General features: G+C 26.0%; 7 protein-coding genes across 7 annotated transcripts, besides 30 other annotated features; 3 read left to right on the top strand and 4 right to left on the bottom strand.

Moving 5' to 3' along the window:
• On the bottom strand, window positions 1–2,988 carry EDI_238280 (uncharacterized protein; the record flags this gene model as incomplete). Its single annotated transcript, XM_001734574.1, has 1 exon — window positions 1–2,988. A coding segment is annotated over one exon (2,988 nt), but the record flags the coding sequence as incomplete, so codon positions are not given.
• Window positions 1,030–1,057: a sequence feature (AT_rich).
• Window positions 2,098–2,134: a sequence feature (AT_rich).
• Window positions 2,177–2,300: a microsatellite.
• Window positions 2,334–2,510: a microsatellite.
• Window positions 2,989–3,046: 58 nt separating the features above from the next.
• Window positions 3,047–3,081: a sequence feature (AT_rich).
• Window positions 3,082–3,668: a repeat region.
• Window positions 3,669–3,672: 4 nt separating this feature from the next.
• Window positions 3,673–4,153: a repeat region.
• Window positions 4,154–4,168: 15 nt separating this feature from the next.
• Window positions 4,169–4,321: a microsatellite.
• An 18-nt stretch (window positions 4,322–4,339) lies between these two features.
• Window positions 4,340–4,577: a repeat region.
• Window positions 4,578–4,612: 35 nt separating this feature from the next.
• Window positions 4,613–4,736: a microsatellite.
• A 217-nt stretch (window positions 4,737–4,953) lies between these two features.
• EDI_238270 (uncharacterized protein) lies at window positions 4,954–5,718 on the bottom strand (the record flags this gene model as incomplete). The annotated part of the gene is made up of 1 exon (XM_001734573.1): window positions 4,954–5,718. The coding sequence occupies one exon, from the start codon at window positions 5,716–5,718 to the stop codon at window positions 4,954–4,956; it is 765 nt and encodes a 254-aa protein (XP_001734625.1).
• A 5-nt stretch (window positions 5,719–5,723) lies between these two features.
• Window positions 5,724–5,809: a sequence feature (AT_rich).
• Window positions 5,810–5,823: 14 nt separating this feature from the next.
• On the bottom strand, window positions 5,824–7,694 carry EDI_238260 (uncharacterized protein; the record flags this gene model as incomplete). The annotated part of the gene is made up of 2 exons (XM_001734572.1): window positions 5,824–6,037; window positions 6,100–7,694. 2 exons carry the CDS (start codon window positions 7,692–7,694, stop codon window positions 5,824–5,826), a joined length of 1,809 nt encoding a protein of 602 aa, XP_001734624.1.
• Window positions 7,386–7,419: a sequence feature (AT_rich).
• Window positions 7,695–7,838: 144 nt separating the features above from the next.
• Window positions 7,839–9,112, bottom strand: EDI_238250 (uncharacterized protein; the record flags this gene model as incomplete). The annotated part of the gene is made up of 3 exons (XM_001734571.1): window positions 7,839–8,797; window positions 8,851–8,932; window positions 8,981–9,112. 3 exons carry the CDS (start codon window positions 9,110–9,112, stop codon window positions 7,839–7,841), a joined length of 1,173 nt encoding a protein of 390 aa, XP_001734623.1.
• Window positions 8,247–8,354: a microsatellite.
• Window positions 9,113–9,140: 28 nt separating the features above from the next.
• Window positions 9,141–9,163: a microsatellite.
• A 28-nt stretch (window positions 9,164–9,191) lies between these two features.
• Window positions 9,192–9,228: a sequence feature (AT_rich).
• A 66-nt stretch (window positions 9,229–9,294) lies between these two features.
• Window positions 9,295–9,372: a microsatellite.
• Window positions 9,373–9,388: 16 nt separating this feature from the next.
• Window positions 9,389–9,562: a repeat region.
• A 9-nt stretch (window positions 9,563–9,571) lies between these two features.
• Window positions 9,572–9,612: a microsatellite.
• Window positions 9,613–9,895: 283 nt separating this feature from the next.
• Window positions 9,896–9,929: a sequence feature (AT_rich).
• A 135-nt stretch (window positions 9,930–10,064) lies between these two features.
• Window positions 10,065–10,097: a sequence feature (AT_rich).
• A 45-nt stretch (window positions 10,098–10,142) lies between these two features.
• Window positions 10,143–10,168: a sequence feature (AT_rich).
• Window positions 10,169–10,264: 96 nt separating this feature from the next.
• Window positions 10,265–10,309: a sequence feature (AT_rich).
• Window positions 10,310–10,428: 119 nt separating this feature from the next.
• Window positions 10,429–10,673: a sequence feature (AT_rich).
• Window positions 10,674–11,732: 1,059 nt separating this feature from the next.
• Window positions 11,733–11,807: a microsatellite.
• Window positions 11,808–11,877: 70 nt separating this feature from the next.
• Window positions 11,878–11,921: a microsatellite.
• Window positions 11,922–11,954: 33 nt separating this feature from the next.
• EDI_238240 (uncharacterized protein) lies at window positions 11,955–14,681 on the top strand (the record flags this gene model as incomplete). The annotated part of the gene is made up of 1 exon (XM_001734570.1): window positions 11,955–14,681. One exon carries the CDS (start codon window positions 11,955–11,957, stop codon window positions 14,679–14,681), a length of 2,727 nt encoding a protein of 908 aa, XP_001734622.1.
• Window positions 12,746–12,913: a microsatellite.
• Window positions 13,857–13,883: a microsatellite.
• A 110-nt stretch (window positions 14,682–14,791) lies between the features above and the next one.
• Window positions 14,792–14,829: a sequence feature (AT_rich).
• Window positions 14,830–14,970: 141 nt separating this feature from the next.
• EDI_238230 (long-chain-fatty-acid--CoA ligase, putative) lies at window positions 14,971–17,022 on the top strand (the record flags this gene model as incomplete). Its single annotated transcript, XM_001734569.1, has 1 exon — window positions 14,971–17,022. The coding sequence occupies one exon, from the start codon at window positions 14,971–14,973 to the stop codon at window positions 17,020–17,022; it is 2,052 nt and encodes a 683-aa protein (XP_001734621.1).
• Window positions 15,585–15,619: a sequence feature (AT_rich).
• A 392-nt stretch (window positions 17,023–17,414) lies between the features above and the next one.
• On the top strand, window positions 17,415–18,170 carry EDI_238220 (ribonuclease 2 precursor, putative; the record flags this gene model as incomplete). The annotated part of the gene is made up of 1 exon (XM_001734568.1): window positions 17,415–18,170. One exon carries the CDS (start codon window positions 17,415–17,417, stop codon window positions 18,168–18,170), a length of 756 nt encoding a protein of 251 aa, XP_001734620.1.
• Window positions 18,165–18,397: a sequence feature (AT_rich).
• The last annotated feature ends 66 nt before the right edge of the window (window positions 18,398–18,463 follow it).

Below are 18,463 nucleotides of genomic sequence, written 5' to 3'. Positions count from 1 at the left end.
GAAACAATAATTTCCTATTTCACTGATTGATGTTGGTATATTAATCTCAGTTAATAATGAACAATATTCAAAACAACTATCAGGTATTTTACTAATTGATGTTGGAATAGTGATTGATTTTAATGATATACATTTATTAAAACAATTGTCTCCTATTTTATTAATTGTTATAGGTATATTAATAGATGTTAATGTTTTGCATTTATAAAAACAATTATCTCCTAATTCAGTAATTGATTGTGGAATAATAAATTCATCAATACCTTGTTTTATAAAATCTCTTTTATTGATTAGTTTTAAATTTTCTGGTATTTCAATACTAACTAATACTGGTTCATTCATAAATATTCTATCTTCACTGATGAATTGTACAGTATCTATATCAATATCAACTAATGATGTACATTTAAATAAACATTCATTTCCTATTTTACTGATTGTTGATGGGATATTAATTGATGTTAAAGAAACACAACTACTGAAACAACTATTTCCTATTTCTTTGACAGTAGATGGTATATCAGTGTTAGTTAATGAAGTACAATCATAAAAACACCAATCCCCTATTTTACTGACTGATTGAGGGATAGTGATTGATGTTAACGATAAACATGCACCAAAATAACAATGTCCTATTTCTTTGATTGTTGTTGGAATATTAACATTAACCAGTGAACGACATTCATAAAAACACCATTTCCCTATTCTACTAACTGTTGTAGGTATAATAATTGATTTTAATGATGAACAACATTCAAAACAATAATCTCCTAATTCTCTTAATGATGATGGTAAATTAATATTAGTTAATGAAGTACATCTACTGAAACAACTGTTTCCTATTGATGTAATTGTTGATGGTAGAATAATTTCTTTTAATAATAAATATTCTGAAAAATAATTTTCTTCTAATCTAGTAATATTTGTTGGAATAATAACACTGGTTAATTTTTTGTATTCATCTAAATAATCATCAACAGATAGTGTTTGTATTTGAGTATTGACATTGGTTAAAGAAGTACAACCATCAAAAATATTATTCTTAATTAATTTAATAGATGTTGGAATATTTATATGAGTTAATGAAACACAGTTTTTAAAACACTCATCTCCTATTTCAGTAACAGATGTTGGTATATTTATTTTAGTTAATGAAGAACATTCTAAAAAACATTTATCTCCTAATTTACTAATTGTTGTTGGGATATCTATTTCTGTTAATGAAAAGCAGCATTCAAAACATTCATTTCCAATTTCAGTAATTGATTTTGGAATATTGATTTCACTTAGTGAACTACACCAAATAAAACACCTCTCTCCCAGTTTCATTATTGTTTCAGGAAGGACTATTTTCGTTAATGAAGTCATTCTATGAAAACACTCATAACCTAATTCACTAATTGATGATGGAATAGTAATAGATTGTAATGACCCACACCAACTAAAACATTCTCTTCCTATTTTAGTAACTGATGTTGGTATAGTAATGTTTCTTAATAATGTACATTCTCTAAAACAACCAGTTCCTAACTCAATAACTGATGGTGGTATAGTAATTGTTCTTAATGTCTCACAACCATTAAAACAATTTTCACATAATTCTCTGACTGACGACGGTATATTAATTATTTTTAATGAACTACAATTATTAAAACACTCTTTCCCAATTTTACTCACTGATGTTGGAATAGTAATCAAATTCAAATAATTACATTCTCCAAAACATTTGTTTCCTAATGATGTAATTGTTGTTGGAATATCTATAGATGTTAAATTTTTACAATTATAAAAACAATTTTGTTCAAGTGATTTAACTTCTGGTGGTATTATATTGCCATATTTATTTCTATCATATTGTGTATATTCTATATTTTTACAGATATTTCCTTGTTCTTTTTCGAATAAATATGTTGAATAATCTACTGTATACCATATTATTGTTTTAAATATTCTTCCATCATCAAATGTTTTATCATTTTTATTATAAATATGAAATGTTTCAATATTAGGAAAGAACCTTCTTGAATATTCATTTAATGGAATTGGATTAAAATGAAATCGTTCCATATTTCTTTGAAATCTTTTAATTCCTATTTCTAAATTAATAAAATCTTTAATATCATTAAAATATTTTGATGTTATCATTATTTCATTATATCCTAAATTACTTTTTCCAATTATTCCTTTATTGATTTTATTATTATATATTATTCTTTTGATATTTATTATCATTTCTCTTTCTGATGAATATTCTGAATATTCTTCTTCTTTTTCTATTATTTCTATTATTGTTTTAATATATGTTTCTTCTGAAATTTCTTTATATCTCCATCTTTTTGTGTTTATTTTGTTTTCTTCTTTATATCCTTTTTTAATTTTATTATTTATTATTATTCCTTTCTCTTCTTTTTCTTCTGTTATTATTCTATTGATTTCTTTATTTTCTTCTGTTGTATTGTTTGTTCTTATAATATTTATTATTCTTATTATTATCTTATCTTTTTCTTTTTTAATATTTCCATATGTTATTTCTGTATTTTCTATGATAAGAATTGGTGTTTCTATGTTATATTCTTCTGAATGTATTCTTTCAATTATATGATATTTCCGTATGATTTGTACATTGTTTAATCTTCCTAGTTTTGTTGAATTTTCTATTCTTCTTTCATTTCCTTGACTTGTTCCATTAGGAATACAAATGATTGTTCTTTCATTTTCTTCTTTCTTTTCTACTTCTTTCTTAATATTATTGAATATCATTGATAATTTACTTTCTGCTTTAATCATCATTTCTACTCCTTTAATATTTTCTTTTCTGATTTTCACATTCTTCTTATCATTGGAAATGATTTCTTCAATTATTTTCTTTTCTTCTTCTTTTAAATATTTCATTCTATCAACTCTTTCATATTCATTTCCATCATACAAATACACATCCATGTCATCATATTCAATATCAATTATCATTGTTATTGTTTTACGTTTCATCTTTTATTTATTTTTAAGTTCATTAAACTGTAACTTAAATTTTAATTCGAAAACATTCTTTTTTATTATTTTTGTTATTTTTATTTAATAAATATTCGAATATGGTATGTCAGAGACACCACACAGAACCCTAAAATATATCACCCCTCGATTTCCCCAGTTATGGACTGGTTATGACGTTGCGTTTGGTTAGAAAAACATCTTACCCGGTACTGCAAGAATAACAGTGATTATTATTTACAATGATGGGATGTCATTGACAATAAACGAATGGGTATTTATAAAGATGTTATTATTACTTGTTAGAATACAAATATAATTGATAATATAAGATTATCAAAGGAAAAGGGTCAAGTGGTTGAGGCTAAAAAGAGTATTAACCCATAGCAATACAGTAGTAATTGTATATTCTCCTTAAAATAATAAAATGAAGAAGAAATTCAAACCCATCAAAATCAAATAGAAATTAAATAATTAATATTTAATTAATTGATGTTTAAATATTCTATTCCACATCAAAAACGAGAAAAGGAAATTCTCACAGTTCAACAACTAAAATTAAAGAACAAGCCAATAGTTGATAAACAAACACTTTTAAAGAAAGGGATAGGATTACTTAATCTCCCCTGAGCAAGGAACAATAGAAGATATTTCTATTAATACTTATTATCTACTTTTTACTTATTTTTCCATGTAGAGAATTTAACAAATTTTATTGGATTACTAAAAAAGTATTATTGATTCTTTGTAAAGAAAAAAAAACAATATATAAACATCAAGGAGAAAGAGAAAATGAATTTCAATAGTAATAAGTGTATATAAAAATAGTAAAAATAACAAGGAAAAAGTGAATAAAAAGAGAAATAATAAAAGAAAAATGAATACGAAAAGCATGAGTGAATGGAATGATAATAAAGATAACACCATTAAGAGACAAAAAATTTTAACAAAGAGTGATGTTATGTGAAAATAAGAAAATAACAAATAAATAGAAAAATGAGAATATGAAGAAATAAAGATAAAATATGATGATAAAGAAAGTAAATGATGATTAGAACAAGAAGTATATTCAATATAAAATAAAATAAATAGAGAGAAAGTTAAAAATTAAATTAATAACAAAAGAAATGAAAAAGAAATAAAGACAATAGTCAAAACAAAGAAGTGAAATATGTAATACAACAAGAATAATAAATAAGAAACAAAGAAAGACAAAAAACAAAATAAAGAAATAGAATAATAAACGAAGTGAATTTTAAAATAATTGGTTAAATATAATTAGAATTTATTTAAAGAAAAGAAACAAAAAATATAATAAAGAATATGAATAAAAGACGGTAAGAACAAACCCAGTAATCTCAATAAATGGATTAGTAAATACAGGATGGCATTAAATTAATAAAAGAATTAAAAATTGAAATCATCAAAAATCAAAAATATTGTAACTAAAAACATAATAGATATCATGAAACGTTGCCCCTACAATAATAGAAGATACTCAGTAGAGTAATTAATAACAACTATGTGAGGGGATTAATTTCTGGAACAAAGAATAATATAAAACAATTATATTAATACTTAAATAAATAATAAGAATTTGGTATATATTCCACAACAATGTTGATTCTTTTTATTTTCTTTAATTATTCTTTCTCTCTTTATTTATCTTTTAATTGTTTTTTTTCATTATAATTATTACAAAACTTTTTATTTTTTTTTATTTCTAATTAATCATTAATTTCATTTCTTTGAAACAATTTTATCAACCAAACTATTATTTTCAATTCTCCTTATTAACTTTATCAACACCATATGTTAAATTTCAGTAAATCACTAAAAAGAATAGTTTAGTTTACATTCTTTAATGTTATAATTTTATAATTCTAAAATAAGGGAAAACAGTAACTACTCATTTCTTTAATGTTTTTAATTTATCCAAACAACAATCATTCAATTTTCTCTTTTTTAAAGAACCCATTCATTAACAAATGTACGGTTAAAAGTAGTGTCATCAAACACAACACCACACCATTGGTTTTCTTCAAATTTCATTTCAACTGTTTTAATTTTGGCTGTTTCAAATTCTTCAAGCTTTCTTTTTTCATAAGCAATTTTTAATCTATTATAACACTCTAAAGCAACGTCTTTCATTGTAAAATCAGTTACAGATTTAAGGGCATTTTCAGAGTATTTTAATAAACAATTCATTAACGCTTCTTCTTTGTTGTAAAGAACAGTAATTCCTTTAGTTAATACTTTCTCGATAAATTGAAGAATTTCAACTCGTATAGATGACCATGAATGACTTAAACCAAGTTCTAATTGAGTAAATAATAAATCACTATACTTTCTTGATAGCTTTGTTCCTTTTGTACCAAATATATCGATATATGTTAAAACAAATTTCATTGCAGCGTCTCTAACTAATGGAGACAAATCAGTGATTAAAGGAAATGATGAAGAGATTATCTTTGTTATAATAGTTGGATGGAGGTCACTATATGATTTAATATGCCTTTGAAATAGTTTTAAACAATTCACTCGTGATTTCTCAGATGGTAATTGAATACCACGAAGTGCTTCACTAATTTCATTTGAGGCATCTGCGATAGCTTGGTCTCTCATTTTAAGTACTTTAGACTTAACTATAGGTGTTTGCGATTTAGGAGCATTTTTTTGCCCAATGACACTTTTCTTTTTGGCAAAATCTTTAGGTTTTGACTTGGGCATTTTTCTTTATTTTTAAGATTTTTTTATTTCTTTTAATTTTTTAATGAAAAATAATAAATTTTATAATAAAAATAGTTTGATATAATAAAAACAAATATCTTAAAGTCATATATCTAATGACACCCTTATTGAAGAAGAACAACTAGATGACACACTAGTATTTAAAGAAGTTGGGACTGACACTGGTAATGTGGGAGTCCATATTTCTAACCTGTCAATAAGAAATGAAGAAGAATTTGTGAATAAGTTATTATCAAAAGTATCGACTCTAGAATTAAAGCAATGTAAATCTTTATCCAAAGAAAGACCAGCCATTCCACTAACAGTATTAATAAATTAAATTTTTGTTATAGTTAAAGAGTTAACAAAAGAAGAACAAACTTTCCACCTCCAAAAACGAATCTTGCAGGGTCAGTTTGAATAAAATAAGTATTTTTCATTGTTGCTGGGTATTTTATTGGTGGGTTTAAAGAGAAGAGAAATGTCTCACCATTTCCATAATATTTTGATGATATAATAATAGAGTCATTCATATATGCTCCAAAAATTTTTCCTTTTGCTTTGATTAATAAAATAAGTGGATTTCTAGACATAGACTGATAATATAAGTTAGTCAAAGAAAACCCATTCACTGTTGTAGAGAAAATAACTTCTAAATCTATAATCCCTATTCTTGTTGGTAGAAAAGAATTTAACAAACGAGCTTCTTCAATAGATAAGAAGTCATTTGGAAGAATTGATGGAGTAATACTTTGAAGAAGATGTGTTTGTGGAACTGAATCAAAAAATAAAGGGTATTCCTCTTCTGTTCTATAAGAAACAAAATAATGATATTGAAGATGTTGTGGAACATCATTTAACCAAGCACGTGTTAAAATATGATCAAATTCTCTTGTAAAAGTATAAATAAAATCATTAAAATCATCAACATCTAATGGTGGATGATCACAAAGTTGTAGTGTTATTAAAATAATGTTTAGTACTAAAGGATATCCATAAATTAAAATACTTCCTAAGAGTAACATTTTTTTATCTGTTGGAAGATGAATTGTAATAGGTAATAACATTTGTTTAAGTAAGTCATTAAAAATTGTCATTGACTCAATTCCATTTTCTTCTAATTTTATAATATAATTTGGTAAATTCTGTTTTACAAGATCATTTAATGATAATATTAAATAATCGAATTGAAATGAATTAAATGGATATATTCCTTTGTATAATATTTTAATTAAGAATGATTGAATAATTAAATATGTTCTTTCAAATTCAAATGCTTCTAATAATATTTTTATTAAAGAATCAATAAATTGAAATTGAATAGATTTAATTCCATATAAACAACGAATAATTTGATTAATTTTAACTGAAATGAATTCATCAGAATTTTTGATTAACCAAGACCTTCTAAAAGAATGAATATCAACACTTTCATTCTTCTTTAAGATAAATATATTAATAAGGTCTTTTGCTAATGTTGAGTTTACTAATAATATTTCATAACAATTACTTACATTTGCTAAAAATGTTATTCCACTTTCAAGTGGAACTCTTCCCCAATCATTTATTTCTTCTTTTAATAATGATCTTTTAAGATACATTAAATGTTGTAATTGAGGAGTAAAATCTGTACTTCTCAATCTAATAAATGTTGAATACTCTCCAAGTTTATTTGATTTTAAAAATAATAATTTAAAATAACGAGCCCAGAAATAAGTTTCGTCACTATAAACTGAAGGTACTAATTGTATTAATGCTTGATGAATATTAGGGTGCTGAACAATCACATATGAAACGTGTTTAATTAATAATTCTGATATTGGTGATACAGCTTGAATTTCTAAAGGGGTTGGGTAAGGTTGAGAATAAATAACTTGTGCTGAGATAGTGTTAAGAATTGGCTGTAGTGCTTGGTAATTGAGGAGAAATAAAATGTGTTTTTTTGAATAAGGTTCAAAGAAACGGTTTGGTTCCATTAATTTCGTTTGAAAATTCAAACAATTTTGCAGATTTGCGATAAAACAGAATAAAACCGAATCATTTAGAATACTCACTTACTACATATTTTGAACAAACCGTCAAAGTCTCTAAGAAAAAACACAAATATATTAAAATTGTTGTTATTTTCTTGTTAAAAATCCCTTCATGAAACGTAGAAATTTATTTTTTGGTACATTTTCTTGTGGGTTTTCTTGTTGATCTAAGGCTTGATACCCATTTCTTTGTTGACGTTCTTGGTCTTGTTCAATTATTCTATCACTTGGTTTGGATGATTTATTTTCTGCTTTTTTAACAACTCCTAAATCTTTCTTTTTCACTACATGGATAACAATAGATGGATAAAATATTTCCATCTTAAGTTTTTCATCATTTAAGGGAGTTCTTTTTAATGAGTTTAATAATTCAATTTCTCTTTTCTTGTAACCTTTTGTTTCAAGAAAAGCAAAACAGTCTGCTATAGTATCTGTTTTTTCAAAAGGTTGTTTAATTGTTTCACTACTTGGAAGTCTGAAAGCAACTTGGACAAATTTTTTCATCTCATTTTTTCGTTCTAACTCTTCTTGTCTTTTTTTCTCTTCAATTTCTTTAATTCTTAACTCTTCTTCTTTAACTTTCTGTTTTTGTTGCTCTTTTTCAGCAAGGATTTCTAAAGTGACTCTTTCTGCATATTTTTTATCACTAAGTTCTTGTAATTTTAATTCTATTTCTTCATTTCTCTGTTTAATTTCTTCTCTTTTACGTTTTTCTTCTAATAACTGACGATTTTTTTCTCTTCGGAGTTTTTCTTCATGTTCCAATTCTTGACTTTCTTTTCTCCTTTGTTGGAGGATATCTTCTGAATCTGGGGTTTCTTCTAGGAGAGAGACTTCAGTTGACAAAGGTTTTGTTAGTGTGTTTTCTTTTTTGCTGTTGTCTGATTGGTTTTGTGGTTGGTCTTGTGGAGACGGTAAACTGACTAATGTGCATTGAATAATAGATGATGTGATTTCAGGGACTGTCAATTTTTCATCAGTTAATACAGTAGTTAGTCCATTTTTGTTAAATAAAAATAATGAAGGAAAATGAATTTCGTTTTTGTCTAGTCATCATTAATTATTTGTAAAGAAGATAGAAACAAAAAATATCCCAAACATAATTGTTTAAAAAAATTTATATTTTCTGAATTTTCTTTTATCAAAATACCAGAACAACTGGTAGTAAATATTGTGGATAACTTTTATAATATTAATACTATTTATTTCACAATAAGTATAAAACAAACATTATTCTCAATTAGGTTTTTGAGTAAAAGAGATTCTTCTCTATCATCAATGGCAACAATAACAATTATTTTATTCTCAGTAAAAGCCTTTGTAATTTCATCTGAAATGCTTCCTTCATACCAAATATTCATTTTATTTTACTTTATTTATTTGAAGTTCAAAAAAAAAAAAAGAAAAAAAAATTAAATCAAAAAGAAATGTAACTGATTCAATTATTTCTTATTTTTAAAAAATATTTGAAATTATTCTCTTTAATTATTTGGTTTATCTTTTCTCAATATAAATACATTTATTTTAATAGACTGAATAAACATTATTTTAATTATTCTCTTCTTCATTTGATGTTATTTTATTATTGTTTTCTTCAATGTTTCACTTATTTTATTTTATTATTAAATTATCTCTCTTCATTAAGAAGGATAGAGAAAGATAAAATACTTATGATTTGGAATCAAGAAATAATAAATTAAAATAAAGGAAAATCCAACAAAATATCAGACATTTATGTGAGAGATTTAAAGAAGAAAGAGGTATTAATCATAGATATGACAATAGTAAGAGATAAGAAATAAGTAAAACATTTACAAATAAAATAAATAAATAAATAAATAAATATATATATAAATATATATGAAATTACTAGAACATATCAGAAAAATAGAAAGATTAATAAGAATAGTTATCATTCAAGCAGTAATAACAGTAATGGATTGATATTTAAAGAAACAATTAAATTATTAAAAAGTGAAGGGATTAAAATTGTATGTGAAATAATGTATAAAGATATTGTAATATCAATTATGAAAGAACTTATGAGGTACTGAATTAATCAATCTGGAGAATACATAGATCTAGAAGAAGCAGAGATGTAGACTCTTTGGAGAGTGAAAGGAAGAAATTCTCATGAACAATAGATTAAAATTATTAAATCTTAATTTATTTATTTAAGTTATCATGTCTTCATTTAGATTCAAAAATATTAGTCACATTGATGATTTTTTTTAAATATTCTTTATATATAGTAATGTTTACTTTTCTTTATTTGATGAATAATCTTATTTACTATTTATAATACACTTTACCATTAATTATTTATTAAATTTTGATATTAATTTTCAACATAATATACGACACCATTCTTTATTTTATTCAATTCTCCAGTTTATTAATAATTTAATAAATATAAACTTTCTATCTTTCATTTTTGTTTCTTCTAATATACTACTTTTGTAGAAACTAAGTTTTCATATATTTAATTTTTAAAAGGTGTGTCAGTTTTATCCATTATTTATTCATTATAATAAGTTTTATTTTCATATTTTTATTATCAAAACAGTAATGCTAACCATTGTTTCATTTTAATTTAATTATTTTCTAATCAATATATCAATAATTAGTCTATTTTGTATTTATTTATCTTATGACATGAATTTAGAAAAGAAATCACTTTTTATTTAGTATTTATATTCTTTTTAAAATAATTATCACAATTATAATTCTTTAATTTATTTTAATGCTAAATAAATTTTCATTTTTGGTTTTATAAATATTAATTAATGAGTTTTCTTTTTGATTCATGAACTATCTTACTTATTAATACATTATGTATATAATTTTTTTTTTGAATGTTTTATATTTAGTTGTTTATAATTAAAATATCAATAATTTTGACTTTTATTAAGTTATTTATATCTAGTTCTAATTTAATTTCCTGAATATCTTATTGTTTATTTGGAAAAATCTTCAATAATCATTTTCTTTATCATTTTAAAATATATTATTTGTATTATACTCAGATAATTCTATACATTCAATAGATTATTTCTATTAGTGGTCTAGTGATATACTGCAATTATTTAACAGAAAGTTTTTATTCATCTTATTTTCTTAAAACAAGTTTTTTAATGATATTCTTAATCATTTCTATTTCATTGTCAGTAATATTTAATTACATGAATCATTTTAAAAATTTATTTGTATTTGGTGTTATATTTATAAGTATTATATTCTGTTATTTTTATTACAACTCTTAAAAAAATTATGAGTCAATAAGTTATTCTTTGTTATAATCTTTTTTTTTTCATGATTTTATAACTGATTATCCATATTACTGTTAATATTATAATATACATCCAAGTTTATTAATTATTCAATAAAAATAAGTTAAATCTATGGACAATAAAAACACTATTTGTTTCGTGTTTATTTTAGTATTAATCTAACTTGAAATATTTTAAAATATAAATCCTCTGTATTGAATTAAATTTCATAGCAATGTAATATGAATCAATATAATACTATATGTTCATTCTAAAAGTTAGTATATCATTAAAATTTTTTTTCTTAATTATTTGATCCTAGTTATTTTGTATTGTGCAACGAATTAGGCGGTATTTTTTAATCTTTTTAAGGATGAAAAGTATGTCCACTTATAGTATTATTTCTTTATTTTATATTCTTATTAACATCACATATTTTTAGTTGTTTGGTTCTTTGAGAAAGATAGTTAATCTTTATTGTATACTCATTTTGACTATTCTTTGAGTTAAGGTTGTTTGATTAAAGTCTGATTTATATTCTATTGACCTTTTAAGTCATTTCTGAAAGTTATAAAAAGCCAATGTCCAAACCTTCTTTATTCCTATAATATTTTTTGGAGGTATTTTTGAACAAAGCAATAATTATTAAACCGTTATAACGTTAATTTAAATTTTTTAATAGAAGAATATCCAAAAAAATTTTATGAATGTAAAAAATAATAATGAAATACAAATAGGAGGAAAAAGAAACAGAGAAAAAATAATAATAAAAAACCAATTTAAAATATGATTTGATGTTATGCATTATAAAAACAATCTAAAATTAAAAAAATTCACTACCATATTTTATTGACTTTTAAGAATAAAAAAAATAATAAAAAATAAAAATAAAGTAAAATTAGTTAAAGATCTTGAAAAGTTATACTTTTTGAATATGAAGACAGCTCTATTACTGTTACTCACTATAACACTGTCACTTTCAGCATCAATCGACTATGTTTTTACTGATGTAACTGATGAAGACGTAAAATTAGAAGATGACCATGATTTAGTTGAAGAGGATTTAGTAGAGTTTGATACTGATGATTTCGATAGTTCATTTGAATACAACCTTGAAGATGATAAGGCAAAAGCTGCCCCAAAGAAAGCTGCTCCTAAAAAGGCTGCCCCAAAGAAAGCTGCTCCTAAAAAGGCTGCCCCAAAGAAAGCTGCTCCTAAAAAAGCCACTCCAAAGAAAGCTGCTCCTAAAAAAGCCACTCCAAAGAAAGCTGCTCCTAAAAAAGCCACTCCAAAGAAAACAACTCCTAAAAAAGTTGCCCCAAAGAAAACAACTCCTAAAAAAGTTGCCCCAAAAAAGGTTACTCCTAAGAAAACAACAACTAAAAAACCAGTTCAACAAAAGAAAGGTCTTTTCGGTAAAATAACCTCATTTGGTTCAAAAATAGCTCAAAAAGGAAAGAGCATTGCCAAAAAAGGAATGAGTGCTGCTAAAGGAAAAATCAGTTCCATTAAGAAAGGAGGTAAAGAATTAGTTAATAAAGGAAAAACGATGATAAACAAAGGGAAAGATGCATTACAAAAAGGAAAGGACACATTAAAGAAAAGTGTTAACAACTTAAAGAATAAAGGACAGACTATTATGAATAAAGGAAAGAACATTGTGAATAAAGGAAAGAACTTGATAAACAAAGGAAAAGATGCTTTGAAGAAAAATGTTAGCAATTTAAAAAATAAAGGAAAAGACATGATAAACAAAGGAAAAAATATGATAAACAAAGGAAAAGATGCTTTGAAGAAGGGTGTTAACAATTTAAAAAATAAAGGAAAAGACATGATAAACAAAGGAAAGAACGCTTTAAAGAAAGGAAAAGATGCTTTGAAAAAAGGAAAAGACGCTTTAAAGAAGGGTGTCAGCAATTTAAAAAAGAAAGGTGCTCAAGCACTAAAGTCAGCAAAAGATAAAGGAAAGAAGGCATTAGAGAATATTAAGAAGTATGGAAAAAAAGCTATGAAGAAGTATTCTGATGCTAAGAAGAAGATAAGTGAAGGAATCAAAGGAATGTCTAAAAAAGCTCAAAAGAAATTTAAGGAAACTGCTAGCAAATTGAAAGAGAAAGCAAAAGGAATGGCTAGTAAATTTAAAAAGTTAGGTAAAGTAACTTTGAAAGGAGCTAGTTCTGTTTTCAAAAAAGAATGGAAAAAGATGCAAAGTAAAATTAGCAAGACCCTTAAAAATGCAGCAGGCAATGTTAGGAAAAAGTTGTATGATGGATTAAAGAGTCAGTGTTGGTTCAAGGCACTTCAATCTTGTGGTTGTTGTAAAGAGTGTATGGCACAAAAACCACCTTCTTGTGGTTGTTACAAAAAAACTAGTGGTGGTTCATCACATCGTAAATCAAAAGGCTCCTCTCGTAGTTCATCAAGTAGTAGATCAGGAAGTTCATCCGGAAGTAGATCAGGAAGTTCATCCGGAAGTGGGTCAGGAAGTTCATCCGGAAGTGGATCAGGTAGTGGATCTTATGCAAGTGCTTCTGTAAGTGTAGACGGTGGATATACTGGTGGGTCTGATAGTGGATCAAGTGCTGGACAACAAGTAAATCCTGTTTTCAACAATAATGTTAATGCTGGAGGATATCCTTCTGGAAGTGAAGGATCTTCTAGTGCTGCAACTAGTATTCAACCAAGTGCTCCTGTAATTCAACCAAGTAGTCCTGTAGTTCAACCAGTACCATATCCAGTTCCAAGTGGAAGTGCTTCTGGAGCAATTGCTTCTGCTCCTGCACAAGCTGCTCCTGTCATCGTACAACCATCAACCCAACCAAGTGTTATACCAATGCAACAACAACAGCAACAACAACAACAAATGACACCTCAAATTATCCAACAACCAGCAGCACCTGCTCAACCTCAAATAATCCAAGTACCAAGCTCAAGTGCATCTTCTGCATCAGCTGCAGCTGCATCTGCAACACCTGCTCAACCTCAAATGCCAACAATCAATATGCCAGCTATTACTATTACTAATACCAATGATAACAAAAAGGAAAGAGCTGCTGAGAAGAGAGAAGAAAAGGCTGCTGAGAAAAAAGAACAAAAAGAAATAGTTAGAACTGAGAGAGAGTCCAGAAACCTTGAAAAGAAAGTTGGTAAAGGAGTTCTTAGTAATGAACAAGAAGAACAGAAAGAACAACGCCAAGCAGTTAAGATTGTCCGTGTGTATGAAAAACAACAACATAAGAAAGAAAAGAAAGAAAAACAAATAACTGATAAAATTATTAAAGAAACTATTCCAGAAGAAAACACTATAACTAAGAAAACTGTTGTAAAAAATAAAGTTAAAACCAAAGAGGTTATTCCAGAAGAAAAGGTTAGTGTCAAAAGAACTGTTACAAAACCAAACATTCCAGAGCCAAAACCTAACACTCCAGAACCAAAATCATTTGAACTACCAGAACCAAAACCATTTAAATTACCTGAACATATCGAAACAACAAAACTTACCATTAAAACACAACAGAATAAGTCACACAAAAAACACATCACTAAAAGAAGAGGATGTCCATGCATCCACAAAGTCCCAGACGTACCATGTAAATGTTCTAGTATAAAGAGAAATGACAGAGAACTTAAAAGTATTATGAAAAACTTAAACCGTCTTTAAAATTTAATGGAATTACTCGATAAACGGTTATCGTAAAAAAAACCATTCATTTCTGGTTTTTATTTTTTGTCTTTTTTTTCTGATTTCTTCTTGAAAGAAAGTGAAAATAGTTTATAAATATTAATAAATTAATTATTTATCAAAATAACTTTGTAATAACCTTTTCACAAAAGATAAGATGATTTTTTTTCTAAAACTCTCTTCAACTAGAAAGGAAAACATTCTTTTAGGTTTAATTATTGAGAGTATTAGATGAACTTTGAAAGAGAACTTAAATACAATATTTCATATGATCCTTAATACCTTATCACTCATTATTATTGTAACACTTGTTCTTCTTTACTTCATTAGGCCAAAAAAATATAACAAAGAAAAAGAAGGAGAGTGGGTTGGAGAAAATAAACAAGGAGAGACTAGAGTATTAAGAGGGTATACAGGAATAGACAAATTGGTTGATTCAACGCCACAAGGGAATGAGACAATTGCTGATTTAGTAAATGGATTTAATAAGAAAGATAAAAAACAGTTTATTGGATATAGAGAACTTAAAAATAAAGTTGTCGCTAAAACAATTATTGAAAAATGTAATGGAAAAGAAATTAGAAAAGAAATATATCAATATGAAATGTCTCCCTATGTATGGTATTCTTCAAAAGAATTTTATCATTTGATATGTAGAATTTCTAATGGTCTTAGAGTTAAAGGATTTAAAAAAGGAGATAAAATAGGAATGTTTTGTGAAACGAGATTTGAATGGATGGCTATGGCATTGGCTTGTGCAAGACAAGGAATTACACTTGTTACTGTATATGCTACATTAGGAGAAGAGTCTGTTAGAGTTGCATTAGAAGAGACAAAGTGTGTTGGGTTAATTGTTAGTGAAGAGACAGGAATAAAGATGAGAAAAATTGAATTAAATAAAGAAATTAAAATTATTAGTATTGATGGCCATTTTGAAGGAGAATATACTACGTTCAAAGAACTTAGTGAAAGTAAAGAGGATGAAGAAACTATACCTTCTGTTGCACCAAATGACCTTGCATTTATTATGTATACATCTGGTACTACTAAAGAACCTAAAGGAGTTTTAGTTGAACAAAAACAAATATTATTATTAGCACAAGCATTCAATATTTGTTTAGATTTAAAAGATGAAGTATTTGTTGCTTATTTACCTTTAGCTCATATCTTTGAATTGTGTTTAGAGTTTTGTATCTTATCATTCTTTGGAAGTATTGGATATGCCAATGCACGTACATTAATGAGTGTTGGGTGTACTAATTGTAAATCTGATTTATGTGAATTAGAACCAACCTTAGTTATTGGAGTTCCAACAGTATTTAATAGAATTCGTAAAGCCATATTAGAGAGTGTCTCTAGAGCACCAACATTAAAACAAAGTTTATTCTTTGGTTGTATGAAATTAAAGAATTTACTTTATGTGTCATATCAATTAAGAACTCCATTACTATTTGAACCAATAGTTAAATTTGTAGATAGTCTCATTTTCAATCCATTAAAAGTATCATTATTTGGAAGAAACTTAAAAACAATCATTATTGGTGGCTCTGCTCTTCCTGTAGAACTTCAAACTTTCTTAACTATTACATGTGCTAAAACTAATATTTTACAAGGATTTGGAATGACTGAATTATGTGGTGCTTCTAGTTGTATGGTTCCAGGAGATTCAACTCAAGCCACCATTGGATTATTATTCCCTCATTATGAGTTAAAATTAAGAGATGTCCCAGAGTTAAATTATTTAACTACTGATAATCCACCAAGAGGAGAATTAATGTTAAGAGGAGCTCCTGTATCAAAAGGATATTTCAATAGACCAGAAGAATCAAAAAGTACTTTTACTGAAGATGGATGGGTTTGTACTGGTGATATTGCAAAAATTACTGAAGACCATCACATTTGTATTATTGATAGAAAAAAGAATATTGTCAAACAGCCATGTGGTGAATATATATCTTTGGAATTAATTGAATCTAAATACTTAACATCTAAAGTAGTTGATACTATTTGTGTCTTTGCTGATGCTTTTCATGACTTTACAATTGCTTTAGTATTACCAAATAAGAATATTATTGCTGAAATGACACAAAAACCATTTGAAGAAGCATGTAAAGATAAAGAAATAATTGGAGCAGTAAGAAAAATTATGGCAGAAAATGAAATTGGGTTGTCTCAAAGAGAAGTTGTTAAACGTATTGCTTTAATAAGTGAAGAATGGAACTCAGAGAATGGAATGCTAACTGCTGCATTAAAACTAAAAAGGCCTGCTATTGCTCAAAGGTATCAAACTATTATTGATCAATTGTACTCAATGAACTAAATTATCTTCTTTTTATTATTCATGGTTATTTATTAAATCTTTTTTGTTCATTTCCATAGTTTTTTTTAGGAAATAACTTTCAGTTGTTATGTTAATAAAAGGAAGAAATGTTCCAAATAGAATAAACTTTCTTAAAAAGATAAATAAGTTTGAGAAGAAGTTGTATTTCTTCCGATGTTTTTCAGGTAATTAAATAGAATAAAAATAAAAGAAAAGAACTATAATTTTTAATGGAGAAAAATCAAATGAAAAAGAAAAGTAACTTTTCAAAAATACAGAAGAAAAGAAGGGGAAAGAAAATACGAATTATTTCTGTTTTAATAAAATGAATGTTATCGAATTTTTCGTTTAAATATTTAAACTAAATAACGTTAACTGTTTATATCAATTTTATGATTTCATTGTGCTTATTACTTCTTGCTTTAGTTAACGCTAAATGTTCTCATAAAGATTTTGCTATGTGTTCATCAAATAATTGTGCTGTTTCATATGATTATCTTCTCTTAGTTGAAACTTGGCCTGGACAATTCTGTCATAGTAAATGTTGTGATTTACCAAAAACTACTATGGCTACTAAACCAGGATTTACTCTTCATGGATGGTGGCCAAACTTTGTTAGTGGATATCCATCATGTTGTAAATCACCATACACTGATGCCCAAGTTTCTAAAATGATTGAAAATGATCCAGAATTTATGGAAGCATTATCATACAATTGGGCTTCATTGACTAAATGTAAGTTTTTCAATTATGAATATGATAAACATGGAACATGTGTAAGTGATGTTTATAATGGAGCAACTGGACCAAAAGATTATGCTATGACAGCTATTAAAATGTTAACTGATCATGATTTCTGGAAAGTTTTCAAAGCTGCTGGAGCTGTTGCTGATGGAAAAACTTCATATAAAAAATCATGGTTAAAAGAATTAGCTGCTAAAGAACTTGGAGTTGAAGGAGCTGTTTATTTCACTTGTAGTGGTAAGTATATCAGTGAATTAAGAGCATGTACTATGGTTACTACTTCTACAAAAGCTAATCCACAATTTATTACTTGCCCATCAGGTGCTACAAAACAAGAGACTTGTGGAAATGATATTATTTTTGAGAAAGAACCAGTTTTAACTGATGGTGGATGTTTGTATTAAAAAATTTAATTACAAAAATTTCATTCTTTAATTTTGTTTTCTTTTTATAAAACTAATATTAATAAATTCATTTTAATGATTTATAAAAAAGATTTATATAATCTGGTCAGTTTTTTTAAGTTTTGAAGTATTTTTTATTTTTTGGAATTTTCCAATTTTTTCTTTTTTTTTTAATTTTTTATAAAATTAATATTTAGTAATTACTTAAGTAATTATTCAATTAAATTGTATGGCTCTATTGTAAACAATTACTAAGTTTTTGTTTTATGACAAATTGCTAATTAAGAAAAATT

Source organism: Entamoeba dispar, genomic scaffold (genome assembly GCF_000209125.1).
Source record: "Entamoeba dispar SAW760 scf_1105229458393 genomic scaffold, whole genome shotgun sequence".
Taxonomy (NCBI): Eukaryota; Evosea; order Mastigamoebida; family Endamoebidae; genus Entamoeba; species Entamoeba dispar.
Note: the sequence above shows the minus strand (reverse complement) of the source record. Positions and strands in the feature narration are given on the sequence as shown.